Here is a 26,674-nt window from a genome sequence, read left to right on the forward strand (position 1 = left end):
AGGGACCAGTGGACAAGACCCAGCTCAACATCCCAGGAGCCAGGAGCACGTCCTCTCTTACCGGAGGAGGGGACCCAGCAAGTGGGCCGTTCACCAGCAGGGGGCACCTGGCTGAGCCACTGCCATCAGCGCCGGGCTCTGCAGCCATGGTGGGTGCTGAGCTCCCCTCTGATTGGGCACTGGACTTTTTTCTTTTTAATCTGTTCTGTAATTTATTGAACCCATTTGCAAATGATACTAATCCAAATAAACCTTAATTTATTGAAGAAGCTACTGGCCGGCTGCTCTTCGGGATAGGGTTGCCAGGGGTCCGGTGTTGAACCAGACAGTCCGGTATTTGAACTTTCTGTCTGGGAAACAAATGGAGAAAATACTGGACATAGAAATGTCGGGTATTTTCTAATTAAGTCAGTTTTGTTATTATCAGGAGGATCAGTAGGTAGTTGTGTACTGTCTGGCTGGTAGGCACACTCCCACTGCGTGAACGTGTCTACCAGCCAGGCAGTACGCAACTATGCAGTAGAGAGGAGGGGGGGCGGGGCTGGGGCGGGATGGAATACTGGGGCCGGACTCGCTCGTGTGCCCCACTGGGACCATGCACGGGATGGTTCCTCCCCAGCCAGCCCCGCTCCCCCCAAGCCCCTCCCGGCCAGCCCTGCTCCTTGCCAGCCAGTCCCTCCACCCCCGATCTCCCGTGCTCCCCCCAACCTCCTGGCCAGCCCCGCTCTCCTCCGAGCCAGTCCCCCCCATCCTGTTCTGAGATCACGTGTCTGGTATTTTTTGAACCCCATCTTGTAACCCTACTTCGGGAGATGTAATGTGGTGGGGGAAGTCCAGCGAGGCCTGGAGAGATGGAAGATGTGGGGGGGGGGGGGGGTTCATTGCCCTGGCTCGTAACAAGGACAGTCGGTGCCCTGCCCAAGCATAGCGGCACGCACAAGGGCCACAGAAAGGTTAGTCATGGTGTTGTTTGGGGATTATAATGCACGCCCATGCCTGGCTCCGTCTCAGGGCTACTGCAGGCCTAGCCCTATCAAACAGGCTCGCCTGACTTCCAATGCGTGCCCTTGCTGGAAGTGGGCAAGTTCCGGCCCCGCACCGTGCCTCGGTTTCCCCAGTAGTACAACCGGGAGAAGGATCCTGGCCTGCCTTGCAGAGTGGGGCGGGACTGCATCATGCTGCCGTCACAGTCCATAGTCAGCCTTCACACAGCGAGGAGAAAGGTTTCCTCCTCTCCCAGGGAGAAGTGAATTCCCAATCAAAAACGTGTAAGGTTCAGGAGAGGCCCTGACCGAGAGAGAGAGAGAGTGAGAGAGAGGACCACCAAAAATGGGCGGCCGGTGGGTGTGAAAAATCAGCTTCTTTTGCATCTTTTTAGCACTGATCACTTCACCCACCCCTGACTTAGGGGATGGAGCAGCAGATTCAGGCCTGACTACTAGCAAATTCAAGGAGGCTAATGCAATTAACGCAAAACAACATGGGTTCAGGGTAAATACAGCTGAGCAAACTAGATGTCTGTCTGTTTTTTAAATCCACATTTGGTTGTTAAAGTGAATACTGTCTCCATATTACAGGTAGGCTGTGGTAACGCCCTTGACTTGGTACCACACGCCATTTTGATTGAAAAAATTAGCACAGTCGCAAATTGACATTACATGGTGGGTGAGGAAACAGCATGTATTGGACCAACGGCTCTTGGTGAGAGAGAGAGAAGTGTTCATGCCACAGCTCTATTGCTGGCCATTTTAAAATCAAGATTGGGTGTTTTGTTAGAACAGCTGCTATAGGGGTTAGCTGGGGGAAGTTCTGGGGCATGGTTTATACAGGAGGTCAGATCAGATCACCACAAAGGTCCCTGTGAAATGCAGCCACCTCTGGGGAGCAACGTGGCAGCTGTTTACAAGCCACATAACACAGCAGTTTAGGACAGGAAGTGGTGACTACTTAAGGAAATGCCCTTGGATCTGTAGCACAGGGTGCACAGGCTGTTCAAAGCCCTATTCCCAGTTCGGCTCACAGCCAAGGCATTCTGCACTTGGGTCGTTCCCAGGACTGGTCGGAGATGTATTAGCCAGCAATGCATGCGGAAAGGGAGCAGTATATAAAAGAGTTCCTTTGGCTCTGGAACAGGCAAGGGGGGCATGACTTGGGAGCTGTTCGCAGCCCTGACAGGAGGATGGGTTATTGCTGCCTGTGTGGTTGTGGGAAGAGCTGCATGACCAGTGGAATGGGTGGACCCACATTTGTTTCTAATCTGGAACAAGTCTGGGAGGACCCTGACCAGGGTGAAGCTTGGGATCGAAGCGGGCCAGAGGCCTGAGGGGGAGGTGTGGCTTGCAGAACAGGGCCAGGCCCTGGCTTTGTTTTCTTGGGGCTCAGAGAAGATGCTTGTAACAGAGTGGGTGGGATACACACCCCGTTCTTAGCTCCCCCCAAGCGTGTTGACTTGGCCTTGCTGCGAGAAAAGAAGCGGCCGCCTCTTCAGTGGGAGGGAGTGGCAGTTGGTTCAGCTTAGACAGCGGGTTCAACTGTCCAGCAGTGAGGGGGAAACTGAGGCAGTGGCCTACCCCACAGGCTGGGTGGAAACCCCTTGCTCCCAGAAGCATTTGCCCCTGCTGGGTTAAAGGGCCAGGCAGCAGACCTGACGCAACGCTGGGTCCGTCTGGGCACCCACTGTTTTGTGCCGCCCCTCTGGAGAGGGGCTAATCCTGTTGGGGCTTGTGACCAAGCAGCCGGGCTGGGGGAGGCTGAGGTGTGTGGCCTGAGCGAGGCAGTCGCCAGTGCCTCGGTGGTCAGGATGCCCTTGTCTCCAGCAGGCTGCAAGGACAGGCCGGTGCCTATGGACAAGTGGTCTGAGGAGACACTAGCATTGTGGGCCTTCATGGTAGCACGGTTCTCACCCAACCATCCCGTCTGCTCTGTGAGCCTTGGACTGACCCGCCCCCGGCCTAGTTCTACCCGGCACGCTCCACACCGCCCTGTGCGCCAGTGACCCCCTAGGACTGTCTTGGGCGTGGGGCGTTCCAGCCATCTTGTGCTCAGCTTTGGGCCCTGTTCAACTCAGGCAAAGTCAAGGCCCCCTTGGCATATTCCGAGGAGCAGAAAAGACCCCTCTCCAGGGCGGGCGTCCCGGCCAGTAGACTCCAGCGAGACCCCTCCGTGCTGGCATCGTGTACCACCTCCCAGCAGCAGCCAGGAAGAGCTGAGGTCCCCCCTTTCCATGGCCCACGCCATGGCGGGAGGGAAGCCCCAGGAACCACTGTGCCACACTCCACAGGACAGGGCAGCGACTCTGTGATGCGGAAGTAGCATTTGCGCAAGAGGGTTTTTGCCCGAACGGGAGCAGCACAGTATTTCTGCAAGAACACTGACAATCTTACATGAGATCATCAGTGCTCTTGCGGAAATTCAAGCAGCCAGTGTAGACAGCTGGCAAGTTTTTCCGCAAAAGCAGTTGCTTTTGCGGAAAAACTTGCCAGTCTAGACGCAGCCCCAGTGTCGACCTTCACTCTAATGGTACTTGTACACTTGCACCCTAGTTCGAACGAGGGATGCAAATGTAGGCGACCGAAATAGTAAATGAAGTGGGGATTTAAATATCCCGTGCTTCATTAGCATAACCTCACCCTCGGGCTGTTTCGGAACTCAGCTGTTTCGAACCAGGAAGTGTGCTCTGGGCCACATTAGTTGGAATCAAACTCCGTGGTTCGAACTATATTCGACCTAACGCGGCCCGGAGTGCACTTCCTGGTTGAAACAGCTGGGTTCCGAAACAGTGTGTGGGTGAGATTATGCTAATGAAGCGCAGGATATTTAAATCCCCGCGGTTGCCTATATTTGCATCCCTAGTTTGAACTGGGCGCAAAGATGTAAATTTAAAACCATGTGGCTGGAACATGGCCTTTCGAGAGGCTCCTGGGATGCGAGGATATGGAGAATTAAGGCTCCAAACACAAACTGACCCGATAACCCACATTCCCTGAGCAATGGATGTGGTTTTATTAAGTGTCACTATTTCACTTTGAGGATCAGTGAAGGCAGAGCTCAAAATTAGTCTTTTAATAAAGCAGACTTGTTGAGTCACTATCTTGGTGATAACAGCAACTGATAAGACCCAAAATTGCAATGCAGCCACCTCTGGGGAGGAACAGTTGATTAACAGCGCACAGGAACACCGTTTAGGGCTGGAAATGAGGGTGAATAGCGCATCCACTTGAGGCTGCAGAGGGAGCTAAGGGAGGCAGGGTACATGTTACCAAGATGGAATGGGAGCAGGCCATGAGAACTGAGGTGTTGCAGGGACTTTCATAAGCAGAAACGGTGAAGTCTTTAGTTTTGCCCACCATCTGCACGCTGGCTCCCACACAGGGAATTAGCCTAGGACAGCACCACCTACTGGCTCAGCAGCATGCAGCTGGCTGGGTCTTGCAAGGGTCTCCCATTCCAGTAGTGAGCCAGGATGAGACAGAGGGAGAAAATGCAGGTATCTGTTTCTAAGCAAACAAGGCCTTTTATTGCTTCAGAATGTGATATTCTGGACATAAAAAGTCGACATCTTGAAAAGTGTTCAGAGCCTAACACTTAAAATTCCCTCCCCCCGAAATAATATTAAGCATAAAAAGAGAGTTTCAAATAACAATTAAATTAAACATTAAAAAAATAGCTTGTGATTTCAACCAACACACAACACACAACACGATGGTCGTTTAGTAGGATTAAAGTCACACCAAACATCTGGCTAACTAACGAAGAGACAAGGCAGGGAGCAGAGAGCACACCGGGCCTCACGGGCACCAGCGCCTCCCCACATATGAGAGCTAGATCGCATTGGAAACCAAACACGTCCTTCATTTTTGCAGAAGAGCCCGCCCCTTCATCGGCATCGGAGTGTCTCCTTGGGCTGGTCAAAGCCCCCAGTGAGTTAGCTGGATCCTCCGAGGTTTGACTACTCCTGGGGTGTGCACGCATGCTGCATGGCTCTAGCGTGCTCTCTTCTGTACGGCTCCGGAAAAGCACATGAGCATCACTGCCCCCATTTGACAGATGGGGAAACTGAGGCACAGAGCGGTGAAATGAGTGGGCCAAGGAAGCAAGTCAGCACGACAGCTGGGCACAGAAGCTGGGGCTCCTAGCCTCGTGGCCACAAGCCCGTGGCCCAGAACAGGCTCTGAACAAGGCTGGAGATGTAGCGTGGGCGTTTTGCGGGTTCTGGTCCATCCACGCCCAGAGACAGCTGTGCTACCGCAGGGGAGGGCTCCCAAATCACAGCGACGATCCCTTTGATTGTATGCCCAGCATGGGAATCGGTGAGGGGATGGCACAGCCAGGGCCATTCCCCTGGGCAGCTGGGTGTCTCTAAACGAGAGTGGGGCTTAACATGGGATCGAGACCAAAACCTGATCCGATTAGCCCTGTCCTGCCTGTAATGCTGGGTCGCTCCCTGACAAAGCAAGGCAGGTTCTGTCGCCTGGCACTACCTCCTGGGCAGCAGGCCTTGGACTGGGGGATCAACCCCCCCCAGGGGTGGCTCAGCACCCCGCAAAATGGCAGCTGGCCCTGGAGAAAGGGGTCCATGTCCCACACTTGCTAAATAGGCCTGGCCATGGCTACTAGTTCCAGAGGGTGAGGGTGGTGCTAGAGCATCATCGTTTCCCCCTCAGCCTGCCCAGCCTGGGGGCCAGCCCAGCCTGGGGGCACGAGAGCCCCCCAGGCCTGGTGGAGAGCAGCAGCCTGCCACGGACACGCTCCTCACTGACAGCGTAACACGGCAGCCCGGCAGCCACAGGCTACAGGGAGCCCTCGCTGCTGAAGGGATCAGGGTGGGGCCTGCCTCCTTCCTTTGCCACCCCAGGGCCTTGCAGGCCGGTGCTACATGGGGCCGCCCCGGAGCCTAAGCTGGTTATAAAGCGGCAGGCGGAGCATTGCTGGGAGGTCGCGGCTTGTGTCCACTCGGGTTCCTGAGAACGCGATCCCCCAGCTGTGAGAGTCCCCGTCTGCAGTGGGGTGTGAGCAGAGCGAACAAGGGAAGTCTCTCTCCAGCGGGGGGAGGAATGAGCCAGGATTGAACGGCCTTTCAAGGCTCTGACACGGCTGGGGGCGAGGGGTTGCTCTCCCCAAAGGAAAGCGGCAGAGCTGCGGTGAGGAAAAGATCCATTTCTGCTACCAGTGGAGCTAGGGTGTCGCTTATGGGTACGATCTCCAGGCATGGAAGGAGCCACAGTCTCCAGAGCGTCGGGCCTTGGTGTTACAACTCAGCCCTGCCTGCTTTGAAGGGACGCGACGTAGGACACACCAGCAGCAGCCGCAGGCGAGGAGGCAGCCTGGCAGCGCTGCATCCAGGGGGTGGTTTCAAACCAATTCCCTTAAACTGGAGCCAAAGCCAGTGCATGGGCGCTTAACCCTGCTGCACCCAGTTTGCGCCCATGCAGCTGAATTCAGGACGGAATCGAGCTAAGCTCCATGGATCCAAACTGAGTTGAATTTGGATTAAAGGCGTTGACACTGGCTCTGGTTTAACGGAGCCGGTTTGAATCTGCCAGCGCTCGTCCTGCTGGGGGCTGGCATCTCGCACGGAGGGGAAAACCATGCTCCCACTGGGCCTGCCTCCAGCCAGACGCCCGTGGGCACACAGGGACTTCAATGCTCCGCCCTGAAGTCCTGGGACTTGTCTTTGCTGCAGAAGGAACTTGGTTTGTCACTCAGGTGCTGTTCCTCGTTTGAATCCCACCCCCACCCCCACCCCGGCACGTGGGCTATAGCTCCCCCCTGCAGCGTGGACACAGGCGAACCCCACTGCAGAGCTTCTGGGGTCAATTCCCCCTGCGGGCCCACAACGAGTCCTCCCACACTTCCCTGGGAAAATTCCTCCCGGCTTGCGGCAGCACTAAGGACCCGGAGTGTGTCCTGAGACGTCTCCGACCTGCGGAGGGAACAAGGCGCTGGGTTCAAACCCGGCCCCCGGCTCTCATGATGTAGGTAGGGTCATTGCTGCTCCGCCACAGACCTCCCCTGTGACCTTGGGCATGGCCCGTAGCCCTGTCTGCACTGGAGGAGCTTCAGGGGGACGCTATAACTCTGTTAAAGACAGGCGGGGAATGAGATTCTGGGGCCAGCTCAGGATCTCCGAGAGGGGAAGGGAGGTCTCAGGAGAGGGCGGAGGGACTATGCCTTCAGGGCAGGCCTGTCTGGGCGCAGCAGGGAACCACCCTGTCCCCCCTCTCGCTGGGGCAGGTGAGCAGCGCCACTTGGCAGAGAGCGCTCCCCTGCCACCCCGGAGGGAGACCGGGGGAGGGGGTTATAATGAGCCCAACGGGGAAACAAGCCACATCTAGCTCCCACACGCTGGTGGGGAATTCCAGCTTTGTTCTGGGCCGAGGGTCCCAGCTTAATTCCAGCCGCTGATTCCCAGTCAGCGCCCGTCACCGATTCCCCACCCTCCGGGCAGCGGCAGGCTGGTGTCCCCACTTCGGCAGCTCTAGCTCCCCCCTCGGGAGATCGCTCCAGGCCCTGGCTCGTCTGGGACCCAGCGGTGCCTGTGCCCGAGGCCCTGCCCAGCCCACAGCTCTGCAACCCCACAGGGCGCTGGGTTGCTGGAAAGCGGCTGGCGAGGCTGAAGGGCAAAGGAGGAGGCGCCCAGGCTGCCTGGCAATGAACCAAGACAAAGGCCCTCCTCTTAGTTCAATAAATACACAATGACCCACGCGGCCGAGCGCCTGCAGGGTGGTCCCTGCTCAGCCTCTGTGTGGCCCTCTGGCCCCCGCCCCCCCATCGCCCCCTTGCTGTGGGTTGGCTCAGCCCCGATTCCCCCAGGAGCCCTCTCTGGGGTGCCCCCTGCAGACGCAGCACTAAGGCGGTGTCGAGGCCCGAGCGCTGCCCCTCTACCCTCCCGGGGCTGGGGAACAAGAGGGTGAGCGGCTGCCTCGAGTCCCCTCCCTCCCCACCAGGGGGACGAGGGGAAGGGGTGGGGAAAGCCCCCCGAGATCCCTGCACAGCAGGCAGCCGGAGGAGGCCGGGGGAAGAGGAGTGAGAACGGAGCGGCGTGCACAGGGCACAGGGGCGTGGCAGGCATGGCGGCATGGGGCGGCACATACCCAGGGCACAGGGGCGTGGCAGGCACGGTGGCATAGGGCGACATGGGGGCGTGGCAGGCACGGTGGCGTGGCAGGCACGGTGGCATAGGGCGGCACGCCCAGGGCACGGGGGCATGGCAGACACAGCGGCATGTGATGGCATGCCCAGGGCACGCGGGTGTGGCAGGCACGGCGGCATGTGATGGCATGCCCAGGGCACGCGGGCGTGGCAGGCACGGCGGCATGTGATGGCATGCCCAGGGCACGCGGGCATGGCAGACACGGCGGCAGGCCCAGGACACGCGGGCGTGGCAGACACGGCGGCAGGCCCAGGGCAGGCAGGTGTGGCAGGCACAAGCATCCTGCTACTTCCTGAGTTTCAGCAGGTTCTCCAGCAAGAGGCGCTTGTGGTTGGGATCCAGCACCCCGGCCTCCTCCAGGTCCTCGTCCGTGATGTCACTGGAGGGGGGAGAGGACAGGAGCTCAGCGGGGGGTGTTAATTCCACACAAGTCCGTGGAAGAAGCCCCAAATGGAACCCAGGAGTCCTGGCTCAAGCTCCCCTGCTCTAACCACTAGGGAACACTTCTCATGAGGACACCCAGGCACAGGTGAGCTCGTCCCGGCACAGGCTTCCGAGGTGCTGCAGAAAGAGGGTTTGCCAACAGGGGCCCTGCCCTGCTAGGAAGGCTGGTGGAGTGTGCCCTGCGCCCGCCTCTGCGGACAGCCACGGTGCTGTCACCCGATACAGGAGCACTGGAGGGGGGGCAGGATGCCACGGCCGCAGCCCTGCTCCAAACCTGTGCCATGTGGCAGGTAACGGGGCATCTGGGCAAGAGGAGCCTTGCACGACATGCCTGCACTAGAGCCCCTATAGAGGACCATATAGACTCCACCCCTTTGCTCCCCCTGCTGGGAGAAGGGACCTGGTTCTGCAGGCAGCGGCGCCCCCTAGTGGTGCGAAGACCAAACTTCCACCGGCGGCGCACCAGACCCTGCGCTGGCGTTGGGAAGGATGGGGACGTGCCAGGTGGCTGGGCCCCGAGCAGCTGGCATTCGCTCCTGGGCGCGTCTCTACTCATCCATCTCTTCTCCTCTCTCTGCACTCCTCCCCCGCTGTCCCTCTTCCCTCTCCATGTGTGCCGCCCCGCACAGACGCTGCCCCCGCCGACCGGGCAGAGGTAGCTTGTCCAACCCCCCTCCTGCAGCGCTGGTGCCGCTCCCTGGCAGGACGAGCAATCTCCCAGCGAGGCTGCCCCCGCCGACCGGGCAGAGGTAGCTTGTCCAACCCCCCTCCTGCAGCGCTGGTGCCGCTCCCTGGCAGGACGAGCAATCTCCCAGCGAGGCTGCCCCCGCCGAGAGCACAGCGGCTGCCCCATCGCAAATGCCCTCGGCCCTCCCTGCACCAGGGCCCCGCCAAATTCACGTCCGGCAAAAACGCCGCACGGACCGTGACGTCAGGGGAGCGTTACTGCCAGGCAGCAGGCTCCCGCGGCTGATCCCAGCCGCTCTCAGGGGGGTGGAGATCAGAGCCAGCTCCGGGTACCTCCCCCGTCAGCTCTGGCAATCCCGAGGCAGCAGCTCCGACCCCCCTCGGCCGCCCTGCGTACCGGGTCCCTGGACATTGTAAGCCTCCCCGAGTGTGAAACTGACCCATTTAACCGCCCTGGGCCTGTGGGATAGACCAGAACGGAGGGTGAGTTTGGTACAGGCCCATCTTGCCAGCCCCTCCCGTCCCCAGCGCGGACGCACCACTCCTGCCATGCTGCATCTCCCCGGCCGGAGCCCCAGCGCCAGGCCCCTCACCTGAGGAACTCCAGGTCGTCCCAGCCGTTGTGTACCAGCCCCGCCTCGTACCTCTCCAGCCCGAGGGCCCGGAGCCACTCGCCCACGCTGCACTCGCTCAGGCTGGAGCCGCTCCTCCCGCCTTGGCCCAGCGCCTATGCAGAGAGATGGGCACAGCGCCTCAGGTACCCCGCGGCTCCCCCCGTCGCCTGCTCTGTGCCCAGGGAAATCAGACTGACCCAGGGCCTGCCAGGACCCCGGCCCTGTAGGTGGATGAATTCGTGCCCCGGGGAGCGTTGGGCAATTGCTGCAGCCCTGCTGTCCAGATGGGGAAACTGAGGCAGGGAGACCTGCCCGTGGCCATGCAGCTGGGAGCACAGCTCAGTTGCCCGGACTCCCGGTGGCAGGACCGGGGAGCAGGCTGGGCCTCAGAGGCAGCAGGAGACACAGATCCAAGGCTGCCATTTAAACCTGGGGCCTCTTAGCCAGAGCGGCTTGGCTGAGCCTACCCCAGGATGCCCGGGGCAGAGGGATGTCGCCAAGGGACCCCCAAGCCAGCCCAGGAGGACCCCCATCTCATAGCGCCGGTGACACGCTCCTGCACGTACCTCTTCAGCCAGGTCCTCCTCGATGCTCTCCCTGATGGAGCGGGGCGGGAAGGTGATGGGCCGGCTGTAGTCGGGGTGCATGCAGCGGGGGGGCAGCTCCAGCCGCCCTTTGCTGAGCAGATGTGGGGCCGGACGGCCCTGCGGCTCCCGCCCCAGGCCGCCGCCCCCTTTGCTGCCCGGATAATCCACCTCGCTCAGGGTCTTAGCCATCTGCAGCACCGAGCAGGAGCGATCGTCCAGGAGGCCGGCCTGGGCCTGGGGGACACTGGGGGGCTCCATCAGGAAGCCGGGCCCTGGAGCCAGCGGGGGCCGGGGGTGCAGCTTGGGCGGGGCCAGCTTGGACTCCAAGGGGTCGCTGAAGGCCACGGCAGCCCACGGCTTGGCGGTGCCGGGCTCCTCCCGCCCCGCGGCCCCGCTCAGCTCCTTGGCGCTGGCGTAGAAAGGATTGTCAGCCATCTCCAGCTCCGCCACCTTGGGCAGGGGCGGGGGCGGGAAGTCGGGGGGCGGCAGGTTGAGGGTGCCCCCTTCCTCGTCCGAGGAGCTCTCCTCCTCCCGGCCCGGCGGGGGCTGGCCGGCCGAGGGCTGCCAGCGCCGCTCCGGCTGCACGGGCACCGTGATGGGCACTTTGTTCTTGGGGGCCGGCGCCTTGGTGGGGCCGGGGGCGTCGGCCGCCAGCAGCTGGTGCGGGACCCCCTCCAGCACGTAGTAGGCTGGGTTGTTGAAGCTGTTCTTCGTGGGGCCGCCGTCGGGCTCCGAGGCCGAGTCCTGCTTGGGCCTGGGAGCAGAGAACGGGGAGTCAGGGGGACCAGCAGGCAGAGAGGCTGGCCTGCGGGGGGCACTGCAGGGGAGAAGCCCCGATCCCACCCCTGGCCTGGCCATGCAGGCCGCAGGCTTTTGGGGGCAGGGGCTGTCTCTCGCTACTGGGTACGTACGGCACACGGGGCCCCCTCGCCAGCCTGCCCCAGTCATCTCTTCCCAATGGGACAGTCTCCTGCACCCCCCCTGCCAAGGCACTTCCTGACTCCGCTCCCCCAGATCCCCCTGGCCAGTCTCTTCTCTGGGGGGACGTCCTCCCAGCTCTCCGGGGAGGCTGCCTTGTTCGAGCTCCCTCACTGTGGTACCAAGGGGGCTGGTCCTCGCTTGCCCCTCGCTGACCTGGCCTGGGAGGTCTCCTCCTTGGAGGTGCCGCGCACCGGGGCTGGTAGGCGGCCGGCAGTCAGGGCACTGGGCTTGTCTGGCTCGTCAAACAGCTTCCCTGGGGGGCAGGCTGCCGTCTCCCCCACGGGGGGCTTCCGTCCGGCGGATCTAGCAGGGAGGGGGAGGCCGTTAGCAGCTGGAGGCAGGGCCCGTCCATACCCTTCCAGCTGGAGGCTCGCCAGTTCTCAGCTGGGACCCCAAGAAAGCGAAGCTGAAGCTCCCGGGAAGTTTCTTTGGCAAGGACCCTGCCCCAAAGCCCCCCACCCCGGCAGGACGGGCCCTGTCCTGTGTGTGGGTCTCCCCTGACCCAGAGCCAGGACCCCTTGCGACAGCACGTCGGGGAGCCCCCCGATCCTGCACCACCATCCGCAGCAAGATGAGACTCTGCCAGCCAGTAGAATAGAGGGGGTTTATTGCTTCTCCAGGATACAGCACCGCACAGACGTGACGTGGCTACAGGAGTCAGGGCCAGGCAGCCTCAGATCCCTTGAGGTGGGGTCCACAGGCCCCTGAGCCTTCAGTACTCAGCTTCGTCTCCTCTCCATGTTTCCCAGCCCCAAAATGCCCAGCTCCCAGGCCCTGCCCGTCTCCGCCTCCCTCCCGTTGTCTCTCCCCGTGGGAAGAGCTTTGTAATCTGCTCCAGCTGGGGCGAGGTGTCTGGGCCAATCCACATGTGGGTGAGTCAGTGGGCATCACACATCGCCCGGGTTACAGAGCAGACAGCCCCCCCACTACCCCCCAGTGGGAGGCCAAGCCCATGCGGAGGTGGCAGGGTTCACCAGGCAGCCGCACCCCTGGGGATCCCTCCCTGGGGAGGCGAGTGCCCCCGGCCTTTTCGTGGTGATGAAAGGACCCCCCCCCCCCCCCCAGCGGCGCTTCTTCCCGGAGCGTCACTGCCCCGTGGGACTCCCCCGCCCCCTTACTTGGCGTACTCCTGGCTGGCCCGGGCGACCGACAGCAGCTTCCCCTTGGCAGCTCCGGTTTCGTCCTTGTCGACGCTGATCCACTCTGCGAGCGGGAGACGCACACGCTCAGCGCGGAGCACGCGGCCCCCTGGGGACTAGCTCTTGGCGGCAGAGCCGGCCCGGCGGCCCCTGCTTAGCCAGACTCTCCCCTGACTCCGCCCAGCCAGCCGGCCTCTGTCCTGTCCCCTCAGATCTCAGCGCCTCGCCCAGGGCTGCTCCCGTGGGCACCTGGGCCTAGCTGGCCCACTGGAGTCGCAGCCACGAGGGTCCCACTCCCCACCCGGCGGGCTCCCCAGCTCTGGGAGCGAACCCCCGAGTCTTTGTCTCTCTGGCACCTCCAGACGGAGCCACCCCCGGCCATTCGCTGGATAGTCCCCACTTCCCCACCTGATCCGCCCAATAGCAGCAGCCCGGCTCCAGCCTGCGCCTCTGCTTAACTGGGGAACAACAAACACCTCAGCTGCGTCTCGGTAAATCCCACCCCCTCCCGAGCCTGCCCCCGGAAGGCGGACAGGGCCCCCCCTCACCGTAGAGCCTCTCGCGGGTGCCCATCCGCTCGGCCGGGACCCGGACCTTCATGGAACCCCGGATGTTGCCCGTTTCCTCCCCGCGGTGGGACAGGAAGGTGAGGAACTGCTGGGCGGTGCTGCCGATCATGGACTTCAGCGCGATCACGCACTCGCCTGGAGGACGGGCAGAGAAGGGGTGTTGATGGAAGAGCCAGAAGGCCGGCACCGGTGGAGGTCACCAGGGTGCGGGAGTGGAGGGAGCAGGTAGGAGGGAGGTGCCTGTGGAACTGCCTGCAGCATGACTCCAAAGGAGAGCAGCAGAGTGAGAGAGAAGCCGATGTAAAGACAACGCCACCAAGCAGCGACGCCAGACACTGCCCATGCAGTGAGAGGGAGAAGGCTGAGCAGCTGGGTCTCTGGACTGGGCTGCTAGAGATCAGCGTTTGATTCTCAGCTCTGCAACATGTTCCCTGTATGACCCTGGGCAAGTCACTTAATATCTAAGGGTATGTCTACACTACCCCGCTAGTTCGAACTAGCGGGGTAATGTATGCATACCGCACTTGCTAATGAAGCCCGGGATTTGAATTTCCCGGGCTTCATTAGCATAAGCGGGGAGCCGCCATTTTTAAATCCCCGCTGCTTCGAACCCCGTGTAGCGCGGCTACACGGGGCTCGAACTAGGTAGTTCGGACTAGGGTGCCTATTCCGAACTACCGGTACACCTCGTTTCACGAGGAGTAACGGTAGTTCGGAATAGGACCCTAGTCCGAACTACCTAGTTCGAGCCCCGTGTAGCCGCGCTACACGGGGTTCGAAGCAGCGGGGATTTAAAAATGGCGGCTCCCCGCTTATGCTAATGAAGCCCGGGAAATTCAAATCCCGGGCTTCATTAGCAAGTGCGGTATGCATACATTACCCCGCTAGTTCGAACTAGCGGGGTAGTGTAGACATACCCTAAGCTACTTCCCTCCTGCCACACAGCAAGGTGAGAGGTTCAGACGTCCCAGCTAGGAGAGGGACTATTGCACAGCAAGAAGATATACGTGTGTTCTGAGACCCCGAGGGAAGTGGGAGACAGACCAGAAATAAAAGTGAGGGGACAGCATGGTGGGGGTCAACTGGAGACCACCAGTGGTGGAAGAGGAGGTGTTTCTATTACAAATAACAGAGTTATTAGCCATTACCACTTGGCAACTGTAGCCACATTTTTTTCCCTTTGCAGGGGGGAAACACCAAGGAAGCCCAGCACAGTAGAATTCAACTTCAGAGAGGGGAACTACATAAAAAGGAGGATGCGAGTTAAATAGAAATGAAAAGGAAGAGTCACACGAGTGAAATGCCTGCTAGCAGCATGGAAACCTTTGGGAACAAAACACCCTAAAAGAGCCTCAACCTATATGAATCCCCTGAAAAGAAAAGAAAAGAAAAGAAAAGAAAAGAAAAGAAAAGAAAAGAAAAGAAAAGAAAAGAAAAGAAAAGAAAAGAAAAGAAAAGAAAAAAATCAAAACCAAACCAACAGTGAGGGCACATCTACACTGCATCCGTAGGTCCAAATAAGATACACAATTTGAGCTACGCAAATTGCATATTTTATTTCGACCTAATTTTGAAATAAAGCGCTATTCCGAAACGTCCGCATACCCCGTGGGATGAAGGTTACAGGGATGCTGGACTAGCATGCCTGTTATTTCGAAATCTATTTTGAAATAATAGGCGCGTTTAAAGACACAGAATAACTATTTTGGGATACTTCCAGTATCCTGAAATACTGCTGCTGTCTAGACATAACCTAAGAGAACCAAAAAACCCACAACTGCACCAGGGCTAAACAACAGAGTAAAAGAGGCAGCTGGGGACAAAGTGATGCCCTTTGAAGATTGGAAGTCAAATCTTCTGAGAAAACTACAAGCGATCTTGCAGCATCTTGAAGACTCACAAAAATACATAGATGGTATCATGAACTTTCATGGGCACAACCCACTTCCTCAGATGAGCAGGGTAGCGGTTGTGCCCACAGAAGCTCATGATGCTACAAATGTGTTTTTGTGAGCAGTGCTTTTTTTGTAAGATAAAAGGTGCCGGTACTCCGGGGCAAAGTTCTTGAGAGAAGGAAAAAAAAAAAAAAAAAAGAAAACGTGTTGAGCAAAAGAACAAGGGCCGAAATGCAGTCACGGCCCCTTTAAGAGCCAAAACACTGCACCGAAAAAAAAAACCTGACGTGCGTCCAGAGCAGGCTTCCTTCAGGAGCCGAGCCACCCCAGGAAAACAGGTGCTGGTATGCACGGAGGAAATGCCATTCCTTTTCTGTGTGTTGGGAAAATAGGGGACGGTACGCCGTTGTGGGCCATACCATCACAAAAAAAGCACCGTTTGTGAGTCTCTAAGGTGCTTCAGGACCATTTGTTGTTTCTTTAAAGTTACAGACTAACACGGCTTCCCCTCTGAGCCTTCTGAGGAAAACAGAAAGGAGCATAAACTCTGGCGAGGCAAATGTAACAGTGTAATTAGGCAGGCCACAAAAGAATTTGAAGAGCCACGAGCAAAAACCGCAAAATCTAATAGCAAAAAAGCGTTGAAGTCCACGAGACGCAAGAAGCCTGCCAAAGAACCAGTGAGCCCCTGGAGGATCGAGGTGCTGAAGGAGCACTGCAGGGAGACAAGAACCTTACGGAGAAGCTAAATGAATTTTTCACGTTGGTCATCACAGCAGAGGGGGCGAGGGACAGTCCCACAGGGGAGCCCTTCTTTTCAGGTGGCAAATTCTGAGGAACTGTCCCAGAGTGAGGTGTCAGTACAGGAACTGTTGGAACAAACGGACCAACTCAACAGGCAGAAGTCGCCAGGTCCGGATGGGATTCACCCCAGAGTTCTGCAAGAACTCAGAACCATTAACTGTGACCTAGCACTTAAATCAGTCTCTGTCACAGGATGTCCGTTTTTTACAAAGGCTCCAGAGGCGATCTTGGCAATGACAGGCCAGTCGGTCTAACTTTGGTCCCAAGCAAACTGGCTGAAATGATAGTGAAGAACAGAATTGTCAGACACCTCGAGGAGCACGATTTGTTGAGGAAGAGTCAACACGGCTTTTGTAAAGGGAAATCATGCCTCGCCAATCTACTAGAATTCTCTGTGGGGATTAAAACAAAGCATGTGGACAAGGATATAGTATACTGGGACTTTCAGAAAGCCTTTCATAGAATCATAGAATAATAGGACTGGAAGGGACCTCAAGAGGTCATCGAGTCCAGCCCCCCGCCCTCAAGGCAGGACCAAGCTCCGTCTACACCATCCCTGACAGATGTCTATCTAACCTGTTCTTAAATATCTCCAGAGAGGGAGATTCCACCACCTCCCTTGGCAATTTATTCCAATATTTGACCACCCTGACAGTTAGGAATTTTTTCCTAATGTCCAATCTAAACCTCCCCTGCTGCACTTTAAGCCCATTACTCCTTGTCCTGTCCTCAGAAACCAAGAGGAACAAATTTTCTCCTTCCTCCTTGTGACACCCTTTTAGATATTTGAAAACCGCTATCATGTCCACCCTTAATCTTCTTTTTTCCAAACTAAACAAGCCCAGTTCATGAAGCCTGGCTTCATAGGTCATGTTCTCTAAACCTTTAATCATTCTTGTCGCTCTTCTCTGTACCCTTTCCAATTTCTCCACATCTTTCTTGAAATGTGGCGCCCAGAACTGGACACAGTACTCCAGCTGAGGTCTAACTAGTGCAGAGTAGAGCGGCAGAATGACTTCACGAGTTTTGATAAGGTCTCACACCAAAGTCTCTTAAGCAAAGGAAGCTGTGATGGGATAAGATGGAAAATCCTCTGCTGGATTTGTAATAGTTAAAAGACAGGAAAGAAAGGGTAGGAATAAATGGTCAGAATGAAAAGAGGTAACTAGTGATGTCCCCCACTGTCTGGACTGGGGCTAATGCTGTTCCACATAAATGATCGGAAAACAGCGAGGTGGCAACATTTGCAGGTGATACAAAACTACTCAAGATTAGACTGTGATGACATACAAAGGGATGTCTCAAACCTGGGTGAACAGGCCACACAGCGGCAGATGCAGTTCAAGGTTGATAAATGCAAAGCAATGCACATTAGAAAGCACAATCCCAACTGTAGGTATAAAATGATACTGCTCAAGAGAGAGATCTTGAGTCATTGTGGCTAGGTCTCTGAAAACATATGTTCAGCCTGCAGGGGCAGTCAAAAAATATATCGGAATGCTAGAACCCATTAGGAAAGGAATAGGTTAAAAAACATTACATATCAAAATGCCACTATATAAATCCATGGTGTTCGCACACCTGGAATACTGCATGCAGATGTGATTGCCCCATTCCAAAAAAGATATATTAGAACTGGAAAAGGTGCAAAGAAGGGTGACAAAAAATGATTACAGCTTCTGTCTGAGGAGAAATTGTAATGACTGGAACTGTTCACTAAGGGTATGTCTAGACTACAGGCTTACGTCGACATAGAGCGTCTAGACTACACCCAGTTCTGTCGACAAAGCAAGCTGCTTTGTCGACATAACAGTGTGGATGCAAAGGACAGTGTAGATGCAGTAATGCCTTCTATCGACAGAACTCTGTCAACAAAAGGCGTTATTCCTCGTAGAATGAGGTTTACATACGTCGACAAAACTGCTGAGTTTTGTCAACGTTATGTTGCCATAACTCAAAGGCAGTGTGGACGCAGGTATAGTTTTGTCGGCAAAAGTCCACTTTTGTCAACAAAACCCTGTAGTTTAGACACACCCTAAGATGGGATAAGATAGAGGTCTATACAATCATGACTGCTGTGGAGAAAGGGAAGAAGGAAGTGTTCTTCACCCCTTCAGATGACATAAGAACTAGGGGTCATCCAATGAAATTAATAGGCAGCAGAATTAAACACAAAGAAGAATGTCTTCACATAGTACACAGTCAACTGGTGGAACTCACTGCCACAGGATGTTGTGAAGGCCAAAACAATAACAGAGTTCATAAAAGAACTAAGTAAGTTCCTGGAGGACAGGTCCACCAATGGCTAATTAGCCAACGTGAACAGGGATGCAACTCCATGTCCCTCAATCTCTGACTGCCAGAAGCCAGGCATGGGTGATAGGGAATGGACGGATCACTCAATAAATTGCCGTGTTCTGTTCCTTCCTTCCTTCTGAAGGCATTTGGCCACCATCAGAGACAGGACTCTAGGCTGGATGGACTATTGGTCTGACCCAGTCTGGCTGTTCTTATGTTTCCATGGCTAGGACTAGAACCTGGACCTACAGCAGCAAACCCCAAGATGCTTCCCTCCTCTGTGACCCGGCCACTGCAGGGCGACATCACTCTCACGATGGGCTCCTTACCGTAGGATTCGTAGCCATCCACGGACTTGACGGTGAGCAGCAGGTGCTGGTCCTGGAGGTACTCAATTTCAGACAGAATCGGTTTCAGCTGCAGCCAGGGGAATCAACAGAAAAGGGATGTTTACTCAGAGCACGGAGGCCAAAACGCTGTGTATGGCAGCCCCCCGGGGGCTACAGGACCCGGCTGCACAGCAGAGCAAGGTGTCGCAATTGAGGGATCCCGACTCCCCCTGCCACTTGAACCCACCACCCCCATTTTGCCACCCGGACCGGAAGGCTCTGTGGTCTGCTGCACACAGCACTGGCTGGGAGACGTGTGTCCTGTTCCTGGCCCAGCCACAGGCCCATTGGGTGACCACGGCAAGTCATGTCGCTGCCCTATGCCTCAGTTTCCCCATAATACTGACCCGCTTTGTAAAGAGCTAGGGATTGCTATGGGCATTCACAAGGGGCGCAGGGGGTGGCAGGGTGATGGGCAGAGGGGGAGGGCGAGTTCTCACCGTGGGCAGCTGCCTCGACGACCACTGGACCTTCAGGAAGTTGATGTTGTCGCTGCTCTGCATGTCGTTCTCGAAGCTCTTCTTGAACTCTGGGGTTTGGGGAAGCGACAGGTTACGCACATGCTCCCCCGGGCGTTCAGACCCAGTGGAGCAGTCCCACTGCACGCCTCCCTCCTCCACCCACGAGCCAGCCAGAATGGAACTGTCCTAGGGCTGAACTGACCCCATGGGGGGCCGGAGCCCATCCTGCTCCATAGAATGCAGGCCTTTGCTTCGTGAGCTACAGGAGAATCTCCACCAGCACCAGGAGCAGTAGGGCTTTTATTCCAGCCACTGGCAGGCCGTGGACTCACCCAGACGCCCGTTTACACTCGCCAGTGCGAGGCAGGCGAGCCGGGGGAGGAGGGGTATCAGGTATGCACCTTCCAGGCAGGTGGAGTAGAACTCGATAAAGAACTTGGTCCTGCTGGCCGTCTTCACGATGGCTTCGATGCTCTCAAACTCAATGTAGGCCTGGTCTGAGGACTTGGAGAGCCCTGGGAGTGGAGAAGAATAGCAGCACACCTTGCTGGGCTAGTGCTCACCTAGCACTTTTCATCCCCCCAAGCGCTGCAAAGGAGGGTGGGACTGTGGTTCCCGTTTCACAGAGGGAGAAACTGAGGCACGGGGAAGGAAAGTGACTTGCCCAAGGTCACTTGGCAAGACAGTGGCAGAGCTGGGGACAGCTAAGGGAGTCAAATGGGGACAGGTGCAGAGAAAAGCCACTAAATAATTGGGGAGTGGAGGGTCTGTCTTAGGGGAGTCAACTGGAAGAGGTTGTCTCCCCAAGACGGGGAGGTTGAGCTATAAATACATTGAGGGGGAGCCCCAGGAAGGGAGAAATGCTCTGGAAGCTACAGGACTGTTCGCACTAGAGATGTGAACGATCAGTCGACTAGTCACTTCCCCCTCTTTGCTGCCCCTATCCGAAAGAGGCAGCAAAGGGGGGGAGGGGATTTGGGGGAGGTTCAAAGTGGCAGCGCCATGTGGAGCCCGGGGTCTGCTGCTTTGAAACGCTGTGTGCAGCCCGGGGCTAGCTGGGAGTCCCCCACTGGCCCCGGGTTCCCTGCGGTGTTTCAAAGCGGAAGCACCACATGGAGCCCGGGGTCAGCTGGGGACTGCCGCTTTGAAACGCTGCTGGCCCCAGGCTTCCTGCAGCACTCGAGCCTTTGAAGTGTAGCAACAGCCCTGGGGTAGCTATACTTGAAAAGCGGAGCCGCCCTGATCGGCGAATCAAACTGCAATTTGCATCAACTGTTCAATTAGCCAATTCATCTCCATTTAACATCCCCAGTTCACACAACCCCCAATGGAAACTGGCTGTGAACAAATTCCGGCTGGACCTTTCTAACCGTCGACAGAGGCCCTGGGGCCCGCCGCGGAGGGAGCGTTCAGAGAAAGCCGGACGAACGGCGGAGCGGGGACGGCAGGACGGGGTTGTTTGTGCGGGAGGGGGACAGGGCTCAGCAGTGCTGGGGGCTCACGGCTGGTCCAGGTCTTACCTTCCCAAAGCTCATGCTTCAGGCTTTCAGCGGCAGGGGTCAGGACGGGACTTCCCCCCCTTCCCAGTGTAGTCTGGGAGGGTTTTTCTTTCTCCTTCCTCGGATGCATGAGGAATGGCCCCGGCCGGAGCTGGGACATAGGATGGGGAGGGGCAGGCCTCGGAGGTGGCGCCGAGCGCTCTCAGCGGTACTGGGCTGGCTGGCGCGTGCTCACATGCTCGGGTCTAACGGATCACGGTGTGTGGGGCTGGGAAGGGATCCCCCCAGATTGGCCTGGCAGGGGCACTGGGATCGTTCACGTCCCCTGCGGCGGGTAGGTGCAGGTCACTTTCCAGGATTATCTCCCCCGTCCACGGCCCATCTCGCCTGCGGGCTGGGCTCCTCGGGGCTCATTCCCGCTGTGGGGTCCGCATGCGGGTGCCGGGCGGGGCTGGCTGCCAGGTCACAGGACCCGTCAGGGCCGGGGGCAGGCAGGGGGCCAAGGCACGTACCCACCCCCCTCCCTTACCTTTCTTGGAGACAAACTGGGAGGTCACCCCGACTTCGAAGGCTCCGAAGACAGGGGAGTGGTCGCTGGTCACGATGTCGTCGGTGCATCCTGCCAACAGCAGGCCCCACGGGTGAGCTAGCCAGGGTGCGGGGGGCTGGGAGGGGGCTGAGCGGGAGCAGGGGTCTGACCAGCAGCCCATCAGGCCTGAGGGGTAGCATGTCCCCCTTTAAGGGTGGGCTGCCCCAGGGCTCGCTGGCCGGGCTGCCGAGAAGAAGCTGGGCTCTTTGCTGGGCGTCTGTTTGTACCTCGGAAATGTGGCCGGGGAAAGAACCACGTTTCCCTCAGACCCGAATTCTCACCGCCGGGGAAGGCAGGCCAGGGATGCGGAATCCCAGTTAATCGGCTAACCGACTAAGCAGGAGGTTGGGTGGGGGACCCCCAGCCCATGGGGCTCCCACTCCCAGCCCCATGTGGGGCTGGCTGCTGGCTTCCAGCCTCGCGCTGGGGCCCAGCCGGCTGGAACCGCCCTCCACCTGTGGCCTGCTCCCCGGCACCGGTTAACCGTCACCCGGTACGGGTGATGCTGACTGGGTAACCGGTTAACGGTTACTGGCCCCATCCCTAACCCACCCACCGCACTGGCTCCCCTCGTTGCCCTGCCGACGGGCCCACCCCCGGCCGAGACGGGAGCTCGCGCTCCACGGCCTCCCCGACTCTCACGCTGGGCTAATGTTGACGAAGCCCCCGTCCTGGGGACAGATCCCAGTGCCCCTAGGAACCAGACTCAGACCTGCCACTCACAGGCCTTGGGGACTGGGCTGGATCTGAACCTGGGAGCTAGCGGGGAGAGACCACCGAGCGGGTTCCCACCCCCACCCTGTCCCCCCGCTTTCCTCCAGAGCCCCCAGGGCACGCCCCAGCCCCCCCGGTCTGGGCTAGCAGGGCCCGGGCAGGGAGCCAGGCTATGGCTGGGAGGCTGGGCTGTCCTGCCCCACTCACCCCCCATCGGGGTGCTGTGCCCTGGCCTCAGGGAGGAGGCAGCTTGCGGGGGAGGCTCTGGGGTGGGTGGAGAGAGGGCGTCCGAGGACCGGGGCAGGATTAGCCCCCGAAGGCCCAGCGGGGCGAGCAGTTGGCACCGGGGCCCTGGTCACCTCCGGGCAGGCTGCTCCGCACGCAGGCTGCAGCGCGGGGAGAAGGCAGCCGCACTCGGGCCCCCCCGGCGGCCCCAGCAGGTGCTGGCGGGCGAGAGGTGCGGCTCCAGCGGGTGCCGGGTCCCACTCACCGTAGGAGTTGCAGTTGATGTGGGTCTCAGGGTACGACTTCCACAGGATGCGGTCACACCAGGAGGGGACGTTGGTGCGGACCTGGGCGGGGGCACAGGACGTGGGGGTGAGGCACTGCCAGGCAGCACCCTCCCCCCGCCCAGCAGGGCCCCCGGGTCCCCCCAGCCAGCCACAGGCACCGGCTCAGTCCTCCCCAGCACCCCAAACACCCTCCCCCCACCAGCACCTACCCCCGTGGGCTTCTGCTTGTGCCACACGTAGGTGTCGCGGGAGCCCCGTTCGTAGCGGTAGGTCGGGGGGAAGGTGATCTCCTCCTCGCCTGCAGACACACAGCCCGGAGCGTGAGGAAAAAGGGCCTGGGCTCCCCCCGCCAGCCCCCGGAGGGGCATCCTCACACCAGCCCCCAGGCCCTGCAGCGCTGATCCCCGCCCCCGGCTCCCCCCAGCCCAGCAGAGAAGGGCAAACCCTCCCCACCTCCCCCCGCCCAGCAGGGAAGGGGACCCGCCCCACCCCGCCCGTGGCAGAGCCGCCCTCACCGAATCGCAGGAAGACCTTGTGCTTCTCCTTCTCCAGGTTGAGCTGATCCACCTTGAGCAGCGGCTCGAACTCCCTGCGGCTGATGTAGTTGAGGATCTCCTGGAGAAGGAGGGCCCATGGGCAGGTTGGAGTGGGGACAGGTCACCCCCCATTCCCAGGGCCTGCACTCCCCTTCCCCCGTGCCTGGACTCCCTGGGCCTGCGCTCTCCTCCAACACAGCCTGCACCCCCCAAGGGCTTGTGCTTCCCTTATCCCAGGCCTACTCCGCCCCACACTCCCCTCTCCCCTGGCCTACTCTCCCCTCCCCTAAGGGCCTGCCCCCTCCCCACCTCCAATGCCATGCCCCCCATGGCCCGTGACCCCATCCCTGATTTGCTGCCCTGCCCATGCTACAGCCTTCTCCTGCCAGGCTGCGCTCCCTGGCCCAGGCCCCTCACCTGGATGTCCATGTCCAGGCGGTAGTTGAGGTCCCCGAACCAGAAGAGGTGGGTGAAGCGGAGCGAGATGTCGAAGGAGCTGAGCTGCTTGTCACCCAGGGACAGCAAGCGCAGGATGTCCAGGTAGTTCTGGTTCCGCCTGTCGGAGAGGGCAGCGGTGGGCAGGCAGAGAGGGGGCCGGGGCAGGGGACAGACCCAGATCAGAGTCCCTGGGGACTCAGCCTTTGGAAACACAAACCCAAGGCCTTGACCGCTCCTGGTTACTAACGAGGCCGGGGAGCAAGTCTGAGCACTGTCACCGTTCAGTTCCGCTGTCGCCGCGCTCCTGCCCAGAGGCAGACGCATTGAGCTCCTGTGCAGGGCTTATTATGTGTGCAGCAGCCTCCTGGGATCCACCGGGAGGGAGCCGGTGTTAATACCACAGGGGGTGGGTCTTTAATACTCGCAGGGCTTCTGCCAAAGAGAAGGTGTGTGGAGAATTAACGCTGCCCTGGGCTAAGAGCTGCTGGCCTGCTGGAGGGGCCGCGGCAGGGGGCAGGAGATGCGGGTTTTCCTCCTTTGGCAGGAGACCGAAGAGTGCGCAGCTCCACCCCAGCAGGGCTCGCAGCTGGGCCGGGAATGTCTGCATGTCCAGCGTCCATCTAGAGGGGCTGGAGCACCCATGCTGAGCAGCGGGCCCAGAGCAACGCGGCCCCAAGGAGCAGGGGGCTGGACTGTGCACGGAAACCTGTCAGGACTGGGTGAGCACAAGGGTATTGGAACATGCGTAGCTGAGCCCAATGGTATCTCAGAGCAAGGGTATGTCTACACTACAGCGCTAATTCGAACTAACTTAATTCGAATTAGTTAATTAGAACTAAGCTAATTCGAATTAGTGCATCTAGACTTAAAAGCTAGTTCGAATGAGTGTTTTGCTAATTCGAACTAGCATGTCCACACTGAGTGGACCCTGAACCGAGGTTAAGGCTGGCCGGAAGCAGTGCCAGCAGGGCATCAGATGAGGACTGAGTGTGGAGATGGTGTCTCAGGCTAGCCGAGGGCTGTGCTTAAAGGGACCCGACCCCCACCCTCGACAGACAGTTCTCAGGGGTGCCCCGCTTGCAAAGCAGTCCTGGCTTGGAGTGCCCTGAGTGCCCACACTGGGCACATCACAGCACTCGGCCATCAGCCCGGCTGCACTTGCCTCAGGCTGCCATACGGAGGGGGGGGGGTCAATTGAGGGGCTTCAGGAGAGCTTCCACCCCGAGGAGCCCACAGAGCCAACCCAGTCCTCCCCATCGGGGGCTCGTACCCCATTCCTCCCTCACCTCCTTCCACTTACCCTTCCCTAGCCCCCCTTCCTGATGTACAAAATAAAGGACACGTGTGTTCAAAAATAGAAACTCTCTTTATTGAACAAAACTGGGGGGGGGGAATAAAACTGTGGGAAGACGGGGGAGAGGAGGCGGGAAAGGGCAGGAGAGAGTGTGGGAGAGGGGAGGGGGAAAACTGGGAGGAGGGAGCTGGAAGGGGGAGGCAAGGGAAAGGAGGGGAAGGGGAAACTCAGGGATTGGGGTGGGGGTCTCGCCGGGCCAACCGCCTCCCAGCACGGCGAGGGAGGGGGCCTCGGCGTCCCCGGGGGGATGGGGTGGAGGGTGCGGAGGTTGAGGTGGGGGGTGTGGACATTGAGGAAGAGGGTGTGGGGGTTGAGGAGGAAGAGGTGGGAGGGGGGCAGGAGTGGGAGGAGGGACAGCAGTTGGGGGGGGCAGCAGGCGCAGGACCAGCACGGGGCACCATGCTCTGCAGCAGGACCTGCAGGTTTGAGTTCAGCCCTCGGACCTCAGCCAGCTGCTCCTGGCGGAGCTGGAGGTCTGCCCGCATCCAGGCCTCCACTGTGCGGTGCAGGGCTCGCAAGGACCCCAGGTGCTGGTCCCAGTACTCCTGCTCCGTGGTGGGGGTCCGGAGCAGGCCGCGGGTGCAGGAGCATGTCCCGGGCAGGGTGGTGCGCCCTGCACGAGCAGCTGGTGCAGCTGTAGAGAAAGAAGAGAAGTGGTCAGTTCTCCCTGGGGACGCAGCGGATGATACCCAGCCCCCAGCTCCACCCCCCCCCCCCCCCCCCCCCCGCGATGTGAGGGCGACCATGCCCTGCACTGTCAGAGCCGCTGTGCTTGTACAGAGGCCATGGTCAGGATGTCTGGCTGTCCCCGGGACGGGGAGCTGCCCCAAGACCGCACCCATGTCCCTGTGCCGTGTATAGTGTGGCCGGGGGGGAGATGTCCCCTGCCTCCGTGTAGAGGGACATGTGAAGGGAAAGCACCCTGCTGTGTCCCGCCCCGGGGTCAGGAGCATGTCAGTCTCTTCACACATGCATGTGCCTATTGGGCGTGACACCCAGGGGCCATGGCAGCTGGAGCCACCTGCCCAAGGGTGGCATGGCATGTGCTCGCACGTGCACAGGTGTCTGCGTGATCCGTGGAAGGCATGGCCCACGCGCACGGTCTCTGGTCTCCCTCCCGCCTCCCCCCCTCCCCGAACTACTTAATTCAAATTACTTACCCGGTACGGTCTCCCTGGACGACCCTGCCGACTCTGGTGCTGGAACTCCTTGTGGTGGCTCCTCCGGTGTGCCCGGGTCAGGGCCCTCCGGTCCCGGCTCGCTGTCCCCCAGGCTGGCACGGACCGCCCCGCCCCCCAAGAGTCGGTTGAGGGCGGGGAAGTAGGGGCAGGTGGCAGCCCCTGCTGCGGCGCCGCCCCTGGTGGCCCTGGCGTACGCCTGCCACAGCTTCTTTACTTTCAGGCGCACCTGCTCCTGGGTGCGCCTGTGTCCCTTTCGGGTCATGGCGGCCGCTATGCGCCCGTAGACGGCCACGTTCCTCCTCCTAGTGCAGAGATCATGGACGTTGGGGGCCTGCCCCCAAACCTCAATGAGGTCCATGACCTCCACACTAGTCCAGGAGGGCGCGTGCCGTCTATGGCCCCTGGGTGCTAGGGGACTGGGCAGGGGATGGCTCGCTGGCACTGGCTCCCTGGCTCATCCTGGGACCACTGGTTCAGGGCACAGACTGCTGGCAGGGCTGGCTGTGTCAAGTGCCGTCTGGCCACAGTCTACCCCTTTAAGGACCCGGGGCTGGGGCACAGGAGAGGAGTTTTCCTGGTGGTGCCCAGAGTGGCCACTAGGGGAACCTGGGGAGGGCTAGCCTCCCACTAGTTCGAATTAAGTGGCTACACAGCCCTTAATTCGAACTAGTTAATTCGAACTAGGCATTAGTCCTCGTACAATGAGGTTTACCTAGTTCAAACTAAGCGCTCCGCTAGTTTGAATTAAGTTCAAACTAGCGGAGCGCTAGTGTAGCACCTATCAAAGTTAATTCGAACTAACGGCCGTTAGTTCGAATTAACTTTGTAGTG

General features: G+C 59.1%; 1 protein-coding gene across 3 annotated transcripts in view; it reads right to left on the reverse strand.

The window, feature by feature from the left end:
- Nucleotides 1-4,489: 4,489 nt before the first annotated feature.
- INPPL1 (inositol polyphosphate phosphatase like 1) overlaps nucleotides 4,490-26,674 on the reverse strand; it is a 77,227-nt gene continuing 55,042 nt past the window's right edge. For 2 of the 3 annotated variants that reach the window (XM_075919633.1, XM_075919635.1), the window contains exons 15-28: nucleotides 23,288-23,426; nucleotides 22,850-22,949; nucleotides 22,544-22,632; nucleotides 22,313-22,394; nucleotides 21,049-21,138; nucleotides 19,422-19,535; nucleotides 19,000-19,088; nucleotides 18,500-18,587; nucleotides 13,153-13,308; nucleotides 12,584-12,668; nucleotides 11,619-11,768; nucleotides 10,464-11,238; nucleotides 9,877-10,010; nucleotides 4,490-8,531 (exon numbers count right to left, since the gene is read on the reverse strand). In XM_075919633.1, the coding sequence (XP_075775748.1) occupies nucleotides 8,438-8,531; nucleotides 9,877-10,010; nucleotides 10,464-11,238; nucleotides 11,619-11,768; nucleotides 12,584-12,668; nucleotides 13,153-13,308; nucleotides 18,500-18,587; nucleotides 19,000-19,088; nucleotides 19,422-19,535; nucleotides 21,049-21,138; nucleotides 22,313-22,394; nucleotides 22,544-22,632; nucleotides 22,850-22,949; nucleotides 23,288-23,426 (2,185 nt within the window). In that variant the 3' untranslated portion in view covers nucleotides 4,490-8,437. The remainder of the gene's footprint in view (nucleotides 8,532-9,876; nucleotides 10,011-10,463; nucleotides 11,239-11,618; nucleotides 11,769-12,583; nucleotides 12,669-13,152; nucleotides 13,309-18,499; nucleotides 18,588-18,999; nucleotides 19,089-19,421; nucleotides 19,536-21,048; nucleotides 21,139-22,312; nucleotides 22,395-22,543; nucleotides 22,633-22,849; nucleotides 22,950-23,287; nucleotides 23,427-26,674) is intronic. The other variant, XM_075919634.1, reaches the window with a different exon arrangement.

The sequence above is a fragment of the Pelodiscus sinensis genome, chromosome 1, assembly GCF_049634645.1.
Source record: "Pelodiscus sinensis isolate JC-2024 chromosome 1, ASM4963464v1, whole genome shotgun sequence".
NCBI classification, from domain to species: Eukaryota; Metazoa; Chordata; order Testudines; family Trionychidae; genus Pelodiscus; species Pelodiscus sinensis.